General features: G+C 30.5%; 1 protein-coding gene across 1 annotated transcript; it reads right to left on the reverse strand.

Annotated features, from left to right (window-relative positions):
* Positions 1–332: 332 nt before the first annotated feature.
* On the reverse strand, positions 333–5,113 carry LOC148280829 (multiple inositol polyphosphate phosphatase 1-like). Its single transcript, XM_088227715.1, has 5 exons — positions 4,820–5,113; positions 3,381–3,820; positions 2,189–2,290; positions 1,312–1,784; positions 333–660 (listed from the first exon to the last, which is right to left on the reverse strand). The coding sequence occupies exons 1-5, from the start codon at positions 4,989–4,991 to the stop codon at positions 510–512; spliced, it is 1,338 nt and encodes a 445-aa protein (XP_088083841.1). The 5' UTR covers positions 4,992–5,113; the 3' UTR covers positions 333–509.
* Positions 5,114–10,580: the final 5,467 nt, after the last annotated feature.

The raw sequence follows: 10,580 nt of genomic DNA on the forward strand, positions 1-10,580 counted from the left end.
ATGTTGGGTTTAGAGACGTATTATTCATCTTTTTTCTTTAGCAGAGTAATCTTGTGTAATCCAGTAGTAATAATTTTGGCCGACAGAGGCGCCACTGGCTCGCTGTATGGAATAAAGGAATATGATGTAAATTTTCTAACCCAAGAAATAAAATGTTTTTTTTGTGTGATATGTTTTTTCCTAATAATAATGTAACATAAAACATTACTTTGGATGTCAAAAAAATATGGTAAGCTGCAAATAATCTACTATAAGGAGAATTCACCCCTGCTTTGTACGTGAAAACACGTGTAGTATGTAAGTATTTTTTTTTCGGAGAATGAAAAAAAGTATTTGTAAAAATATTTATTTTCCAAGTAACAATAACCAATAGTAAAAAAGTAACAGTAAATGTGTAAAAGCATAAAATATTTATTATAATAACTAATTACTAATAAAGTTGTCGAGTACCGAAGACGCTAATTAATAAGTCTTTTAAAAAATGCATCACATTTGAGTTTACATATATCTTAAATATTGCAGAAGTCCAAATTGCATTTTTCAGTGACGCTAAGGAACTCCTTTAGATAATCCCAGGAACACAATCCTTTGGGACATCCTTTCAAATCCATGGGTCGCTCATTAATGAAAAATTGAACTTCAAATTGTCCTGAAGTGCACCTGTTGAAAACAAAAGAGTTACAGAATACAGTTTATAGTTTCTACGGTAAGTGACATAAGTAATCACAATAATAAATAATCAAAGCATATAATTTGTCTGTAAAATATTTGATTTATTTATAATGAGCTAGTTTTGTTTAAAAAATCACCTAACGAGTATTTTAAAAAAAATATACAGCTACAACATATTAATGTTTACCTTAAAACAAATATTATACTCGTTAGACATACAGTTGATTCAAAATGCGAATAAATCTCTCACAACATGTGAAAAAATTTGAACAAACAATGTTGGGAGTTTAGAATAATAATGAATTATTTTTTAATATAGGGTGCTATTATGATTTCTGTTTTTTTTTAATGGTCCAGTTAAATTTAATTTTTAGACCAATCAACACTGTCATCATTTAACGGGCTTCTATAATATTGTAAATTATGATATTTTACATTGTTTTTTTTTCATGCATCGTACGTAGTATTTATGCTTAATTTAAGAAAAATATAATGATTTTGAAAGTATTGTGTAAAATTCGCCTGTTTGAAAATGATTGTTAGAGAGTTACAGTAAAATTTAGTCAAATAAAATATTAAAACTAAATAAATCAAATAATTATAAACGATTAACGTAATTTTAAATTTTAAACAACTTACTGATGAAGGATGGCAGCAAAATTTCCAGCGAATGGACTATTTAAGCTGCTCCTAAACCTCCTGTTCACCATCAGATCTTGGTAGTTTGTTCCCATCAGGGGTTTATCATCCTTTCCAAATTCCAAAGTCGTGAACATCAAATTGATCATAGTATCGTGAGAAAACAATGATACAACTCTTGGTTTAGCCACCTTATCAGCGACCGTCTTCTTAAAGGTTTCCATCATGTTCTTCAGGGGGAGGCAGCCTAGTTTAGGGTTGAAATCATGGCTGAATCCACATTTGTAGAACTGCCCAAGATCTTCATAGTACTCCATGAGGAAAAGGTCTGATTTTGTGAAAACAGAACACCAAGGAGATATTTTGGTCGGGTACAGAGATTTGTCGTATCGGCAATTGTCGTACATGATATCAATGTCATCCTTTTTAAGCGTTTTGGAGAATCCGAGCCTTTTGGTCACATCACTCAAAAGCTGAAAATAATATCAGTAAAATGAAACAAAGACTTCTTCATGGTGTAATATTCGAAATTTTAATTATTAACATAGGCTTGAACGTATATATTTATTTTAATTATTGCATTTTTTGATGATTAAAAGCTGAAAACACGTTGGTCCCTTCTAAAAAAGTGTCTTTAGATCTCTTTTAAAATATTTGTCAATCTTGAACGTTCAAGTGAGAATTAGTTTTTTTAAATATTGTGATATCAAAAAAGTCTTTCACAACGTGTGGTGCTATTTGGAAAATAAATTAACCATGCTTTACAATGGTATATTTTCCAATCCAACCATCACAAAATAATGGTGATTTCAAAGAAACGTTTATTTATTATTACATTTTTTTTAAGACAATGCTTTTGTTAACATTTAAATCTTACCTTCAGGTAATCAGCTTCTTTGCGGAAGATCCTTTTTTGTTCTTTTCTAAAGTCATCATTATCATCTACTGCAACAGACCATGCTGGGCACATAGAATAAGGCTAAAAATAAAAAATGATTTAAAAATATTACGAAAGACGTATGCTGGAAACGATTTAAATATTTTTATTATCAAATAATTTTCTATCCTTTTGTTCGCTATTCTTAACCTGTTTCAAAACGTTTTTCACGATTTAAAAAAAATGTGATCTCATCCAGAGACTGAAGATATTAAAGATGATATGCTTTTTAAAATAAGACGTTTAAAAAAACATTTTAATGCTTTATTTTTAGAACAACAATTTTATTTTTTAATAAGTAACCTTATTTTGTTTTTTTTTAGTGATACGCACGTAAGTCTTGGTTTTTAAAAATACACATGTCGTTCAAGTCAAATTATTTGTCATATATTTTGCAACACGGTCAAAAACATTTACTTATTTTAAATAATCAGTTACGAAAACATACGAATAAAAAAAATGTACAGTAAAAAAGAGCTCTACCTTTTGAAAATTAAACGGTATTGATATACTTTTATCAAAGATTTGATTGCATACAGAAATACTGACGTTGGTAAAATTTAACCTTTATTATACCTTTATTATACGGTTCACTGCCGTATTGTCGAGGTGAAACAAATTCTTGAATCCAAGTAAAAAATATTTAAAAAATAACAAAAAAAAAATTCCGACCTCTGATCCAAAGTCTGCGACGTGACAGTATCAAAAAACTACAACGCGACCAAAATAAAATAAATGTTTTTGTCGAGTTTGTCGGGAACCGAACCTAAAATACCACAGATAGCAGCCAAAGGTTTTAATTATAACTTGATTCATTATGAACACTTACTTCTGATTTTAATTATATTTTTGTAGTTGGTGAATCAAATATTTATTTACACTTTGTAAATATTGAATTGCACGCTCACATAACATTTATTGTATTTTTTTAACATGCTTTCATTATTTTTAATTGATTGTTTATTAACTTTATGAACGCTGCGGTATTAGAGATATAAATAAACCTATTATTGTTTTGAACTTTTTTTTATTCCGTACGCAATTTTTTAATGTAGTTGCTCTCTGGGTGTAATGAATAAAATAATATGAAAATAACACTGCACTAAAAATTAATTATTGAATGTATTATTACCCTGATAACTTCATCTTGATCTTTGGGTTCATCAATTGTTATTTTGTCGTATGATCCGAATAATCCTTCAATGTGAGCTCTGCAGCTTGCCCAAGTTCTTTGCTCATTTGTATGTCTGAAATAAAACTGGTCTGCTGAGTACGAAGTCAGGAGTTCAGGATACCTCTTCTGATATCTCTGGGCAATTTCCTTCAGCTCCCTCCATCCTTCTGCTGTGAGAACGTTGCTCATATTTTCGATGGTCGAGTTCCATTTCCAGTCTTTAATTGCCTTTAGGTCAACATCGCATAACCCTCCTACTTTTGGAGCATTACCAGATTCGTAGTTATTTAAGATTTGCTTCTGAAGATCGATTGCGAGCTTCATGTCAATTAAATCCTTTTCAGATGCATGGCGGGATCCATGGCGGTTGAGTGACCAGAATTGAATTGGTTTGCACGCTGGAAAATGTTATAATATTTTGTTAAGTAATTCGAAATAAATACATATTTCGATAAATAATTGTGCTATGTAAACATAAAAATATCTTTGCTGATATGATATGATATTATATTATATTAATTGTAGAAAAATAAAACATGAATTCATACAACTGTAATATTAAACCTGTCCTCAACTAATCAATCTTTTGTTTAGGATTTTTTTTAAGCCAATCAACAGGCTTAAATTAGCCCTAACAGATTGGCATTATTGACTATATTTATTACAAAATAACACATAATCTCAACAATATTAAAGTCTATTTAAATTTACAAAGCTATAATTATGAGATAATCTAGGTGGACACGGCAAGAATATCATCGCGAGTCAGGAGTCACAACATCGCTTGCTTCTTGAATGCTTGCCTTTGCTGTTGGAACACATCGACAGTACCGTTTAATGAGATTTTGTTCATTGTTCTGAGGATCCTTGGCAGAGGGGAAAATAATCCGATATTAGTTTTATAATTTCCTACATCAAATACAGGATTGGTACGCTAGTTACGGCGAGGTACATTAAGGTTTATCTGAGAAAGAATATCTAGCTTGTCAGCACTCCGGCTAACCTTATGCCGAAAAAATCACGTCAATCGGTCTCCTACACTTTCGCATTATAATATTAGTATGGAAAGAGGTAAGGATTAACTTAATCATTATTAAAAGAAATTCTTGAAAAACTAATAATATAATATTTATTAAAATTTTTATCTACCAGAAATATTAAGTTAAATATATATTTTTTTAATACGTATCAAAATAACGGGATATGAGTATTAAATTTTAGTAAAAATATATTCAGATTACATTTGCTTCGGATCATGTCTGTAGGTATTTTAAAGTCAGATCGAATTGGTATTGTTTTACCGAATTCAGGATAGTTTGAAAAATAGAATCGAACCAAATATCGCAAATAAAATATTTAGTTAATAAAAAATATTGAAATAGTAGCTTATTTCTTACCAGAAGCAGATTCAGCAGCTCCTCGTGCAACGTCGTATGAAGTTTTTGTACTAAATAATAAGTATGGGTTTGAATCTGATGATAAACAGTAATCAGATGAAGCAAAATACTTCTGCCCATTACTCAGAACAACAAATAACGTAAAAACGAGCAATGTTTCAATCCTTAACATTATGGACGATTGAATCAAATTATGAAACTGAAAAAAATGCGTTCAAAACACAAATATAAAAGTGCTTTAAAAAGCGAACGCTTGTAATGTTCCAGTGACTCGGACCGTCTCTGCGAGACTGTGGAGCTGAAGTTTAAGGCAGTCTATTTATATGTCTGAGATATTTGGAAGAAAATAGCCGCGGTACTATTCCAGTTAATTGAGTTGATAAAAATCTTGACATGTTGAATTTGTTTCAAGTGGTGATAAGCCATGTCTATGCCTCCTGCATGATTTTTATGAAAGAACCTCGTGGTGTGATAAGGTCAGTATACGATCATTATGGAGGCACATTTAAATCGGATTTAATTGTCAAATAATAATATTTGTAATCAGGGTAACTAAATTATTATTTTTTATTAACATACTACAACAGAGATGAAGAACATTTTAGAGAAGATAATATAAAAGTCTAGGCATCTACAGGGCTTATGACCTGTCATTGGCTGGTTTAAGTGGCCACTTTACACACTGTGAAGCATTCACCATTCTGCCCAAATTTGAACATCTATATTCCTTCAATTGGCTGGTTTATGTGGCCACTTTACACACTGTGTAGCATTCACCATTCTGCCCAAATTTGAACATCTATATTAATTCAATATTTTCATCTGTTAATGTTTGTGAAGTTAAAAAGCTGAAACTTTTATTTATGCGGGTGAAATTAATCTAATTGAATTATTTCGCCTACATACTAGGACTCGTTAGTTGGCTTCGTGGTGTAATGGTCAGCGCATTTGCCTACCATGCAAGAGGTCTCTGGTTCGATTCCCGACATGGTTGATATGAAATATTATTTTAAAGGGTGTTTTTACACTAGAATATTTCATAGTCCCTAGACTGGTATCTGAAGCGTAAGACTGATCACCTTATCTTACGTAACAGAAATGATCAAGAGAAGCTGCACCAATGCAGTGCCCTATGCACCATAAGGTGCGCAAAGGGAATGATGATGATGACATACTAGGCAACACCAGAAAATCTGATTTTTTCACTTAAACTTTTTCACTTTGCCACTTAAACCAGCCAAAGATAGGTCATAAGCCCTGTAGATGCCTAAACTTCTATATTACCTTCTCTAAAATGTTTTTTATCCGTGTTGTGATATTTTATTATTATCCAGGGAGTTGAATTCAGTCCTTGTCTACAAAAATTTGGAGAAACTAAAAAAATTGGCAATAATTTTTATTTGAAAAAAGCGATGATAAGACAGTGGAACAAGTCATGTCTATACATAAAGGTACATGTATAATATTTTGTGTTAAACTTGTGAATGGAACACGGGATCTCAAACATGGTAGAAAAACACATCAATCATTACGCCAATTCCTACTCTAAGTTATTAAATAATATTTATTTTTCCAAATTTTTTACATGATCCCAGTAGAAAACACACTTCAACACAAAATTTTACACTGAGAACTGTAATTATTGATTCCATCTAGAAACGAAAAAAAAAGTTACAATACAAATCATTTTAAAAATTAAAATTAAATGAAGTATAAAAAAAGAATACTAATTTCATGAACATTATCATTTAAAAAAGATGACTATTAACATTCAATAAAAAAACCCTATTATTGTCGATAAAATTAAGTTGTTTGAGATACGCACATTAAGTAGAAAATAATTATAATCTATCATTGATTTGAAACAATATAAAAAATTATCATTATGATAAATAGACTCAAAATTAATTGTAAATCTCAATGTGCAGGATGTAAAGATTAGTCAATTTGTCGCCACTTGAAGTTTTTTGGGATAGATCTTCCCGCTTTCCTTAGTCTTCCCCTTCACCAATATAGTTTTAAATATACTTTATATAAATGGTGGCTGATCGGTTAACCGTAGCTATTAAGGCTGTAGTCTGGTAAAACGAACGCAAAATTAGGAAATAACATGATTTTGCCATTTTAAAACGAATGTTTTTTTTTAGTCGCGCAATTATAAAAAAAAAACAAAAATCAGAAACGAACAATATTTTTTAAAGGTATTTCTGTTAAAAAATATACCTAAAAGTGTTTTACCGAAAATGATAAGGGCAGTTCTGAAAGTCATAAAAACGTAAATAAGATGTTGTTATAAATTAAATATTACAACCAGAATTATCTTCTTTTTTTTAAAAAAAGAGAAAACAATTCTATTTTTAAAAAAATAAACTAAAGTATTTAATAAACTTTTTTTTTAAAAGTATTTCCGAAGGCATGATTTTATGTAGAAATAAAAGAAAATGTAACAAATATGTATGTATGTGAGTTAAAATGCTTGTATTTCTTTTCAAAATCAAACAATTAAAATTTAATTTCGGCCACTTTTATGTTCAATTTATTATCTTAAAAAAAGTTTGAGTTCAATACTTAGTATTTATTGAGATCCCAGATACCTAAGTTCAGTCAAAATTTGAAATGGCGTAATCTGCCGGTCTAAAATAATTATATTTTAGTTACATAAAACTTTTAAGCATATTTTTTAACAGAAATACCATTAAAAAGTATTGTCCCTATCTAATTTATGTTTTTTTAAATTTTTTTACTATTGCGCGATTAAAAAAAAACATTCATTTTAAAATGGCAAAATCGTATGATTTCCTAATTTTGCGTTCGTTTTACCAGACTACATTTTTAAGATTGAAAATCGCGTTACGGCAAAGAAAAAAAAACAGTATGCTTTCAAAAAGACGCAAGATTTTTTAGCTATCTATTTCATGTAACAGATGATCGAAATACTCTTCATTTCGTGTTCCAATACAGTGCTCTATGCGTCACCGGGTGTGGTAAAGGAATGAGAATGTTATTTGCATGCGTAACACAATATATTTTTTAATTAATTGTAAGGAAATTAAAAAAAAAAAACAGCACAGAAGGTGAAATAAAACCAGTATCGTTGATGAGTATTTTTGACTTTTCGGAGTCCAAGGTTTGAATTTGGTACAGTCTATATGATTTATTTTATTTTACACTGTAATACGCCGTAGTTTCTGGACTAGGTCGTGGAGCGTATGACACTTATAATTCTCTTATGTGTAACAAAAATGATCTAGATACGCTGCAATTAGAGTTCCAATGCAGTGCCTTATGCACCAATGAGTGTGGGTGAAGAAATATTTATTGGTCGATTTCACGGACACTGGAAACACTGGACGATAAAAAGTAGACCTCGGGTCTGATATCGTTGGCCACCCGTGTTCTTAATCTTAATTGTATTGTCCTTGTTTATCTTTGCTACATGTAATTATGTCATGTTTGTTGCGTTTCATTCTCAGGTAAAAAACCAAAAAAAAAATCGAGTAAAGAAACGTCTAACTCATTGTGTTGTGGTTGGCGCGTTTGCCTACCATGCTTATGGTCTCAGGTTCGATTCCTGAAAATGTATTTGTCTCAAAAATAAAATCAACTTAATTTTTTTTTTCTCTTAAGGTGATTTTTCATTGCAATATTTTTAGTTCCGCTCGGGTCATCGCAGAGTGCTAAACCTCTCTAAAGGTATACCTTTTATTTCTCCAAAATAAAAAAACTTAAGCGGTTTTTTTTTTTTTTATTTGTCAAAAGACTATTAAACCCAGCCATTTTTTTTTTTTTTTTTTGGAGGGAGAGATTAAGGAATATGAGAACATTTGAAAGATGTTTATCACGTCGAGTCGATAAAAATGAGTTTTTTATAAATTTTTTTTTATTTATATTTTTTTTTTTATGGGAGTCGCATTATTTTTTACCTTGCTTATAATAAACAAGGTTTATATTTAAAGGAGATGATTTTTCTGCAGTTAAATTACTTTAAAAATAACTAAGTTTTTGAGATGAGAAGGATATTCTAGAGTGGGCTAATCAAAAACTTCTCAGTTTTTGCTCATGTGGAGAGGAAACCATTTAAAACTCTTCAGGAGAAGCCAGCCTGTTGGCAGCAGTCAACAGGTCATAAGCCCTGTAAAGCTAAAGCATTTACAGGGCTTATGACCTGTCATTGGCTGGTTTAAGTGGCCATTTTACACACTGTGTAACATTCACCATTTTACCCACGTTTAAACATCCAAATTTCTTCAATTCTTTTATTTGTTGATTTTAGCAAAGTTAAAGATCTGAAACATTGTTGTGAAGGGATTCATCTGATTGAACAATTTCACATACTAGGCAACGCCTGAAAACTGCCATATTTCCTTATTAAGGGTGTTTTCTATCTCTGTTGTAATTTGTTAATCTTAATGACTCCCGACGGGGTCGAAATCCAGTCTTTTTTATACAAACATTTGGACAAACTCAAACATTTATATGTTTCGTTTTCCATTGTCAGTTTTAAGCGTAAAAATTCTTCCGGAGACAAAATCAAAATTATTTTCATTATTCAAATGCTGTAAAAATCACCCTGACATACTATTTTTTCCTTCATCATAATCATTCCCTTTCCGCACCTAATGGTGCATAGAACACTGTTTTGGTACACCAATTGCAGCATATCTTGATCATTTTTGTCACATGAAGATAAGACTATCCGTCTTTCGGTTCAGGAGTCCAGGAACTATGAAACATTCTAGTGTAAAAGATTTTTTGAAGGCTTACCATGAGGAATCTTCCTCTGAAGTTTCGCGGTCTGACCCTGAGAAATCGTGTATAAGTACATTAATGAATTTAAAAAAAAACAATAGATTTACGTTTTTTGGTTACAGAGAAAAAATAATATCCATAGCTGGCAAGGAAAGCTACGAAATGTTTATTGCCATTCACTTTCTCCCACCTTTGTGAACTTACATTCTCTCTAATGGTGAACAAGCAAACTTAATTGATGATTTAACAAATTGTTAAAATATAAACAGCCACAGTCTTCTCACTAAAAATGTTATATCCTTAGTTTGCCTTACTTGTGACCGCGATCCCGAAGCAAAGTTTTGTGACACCCCTGGGGTCGCGACTCACAGGATGAAAAACTCAGGTTGCCAACATTTTTCATACAAATACTAAGTATAAGGAAAGGTTAAGTTTTAACTTCTGGTAGGTAATTTAAAATTTAATATAGTTTGGTGAAAGTGTTGGTTGGTCAATACAAAAATAGCTTAACTTGACTAATAAGTAAAATTAATTAAAAATCATTAAATCGTCTATTACAGTACTTTATTAATAAAGAAGTTCAGAATAACGAGAAATAGGATACAAAAAATGTTTTCTGATAAGCAGTAAAAATTAGAGCATTTAATTGAACGGCAAAGTTTCTTAAAAATGCAAGAAAAAAATTATAAAAAAATATGTTAATAAAAACAAACTACTTTTCTAATGTTATGTTCTTATGAATCAACTAACAATAAGTGAGTTGTGATGAATTTCCGGTTAACGATAAGTCAACTGACAAATCGGCAATACCAACCGAGAAGAAGGATAAGAGAATTTGAGGCGTAATGTCAAAATTACAAAATTTATAAAAAAACGTAGTGCCAATAGTATTAAATATTACTTTTTAAAAAAATGGTCTAGTTAATGAGTCAATTAAAAAACGAAAAAATATAAAATAAACACTGAACTTCCTCATTACATTTTACATGCAGGGTTCTGAGTAAAAAAAAAA

This window comes from Micrasema longulum, unplaced genomic scaffold (assembly GCF_059751315.1).
Source record: "Micrasema longulum isolate JH-2025_06_02 unplaced genomic scaffold, ASM5975131v1 h1tg000531l, whole genome shotgun sequence".
In the NCBI taxonomy this organism is placed as follows: domain Eukaryota; kingdom Metazoa; phylum Arthropoda; class Insecta; order Trichoptera; family Brachycentridae; genus Micrasema; species Micrasema longulum.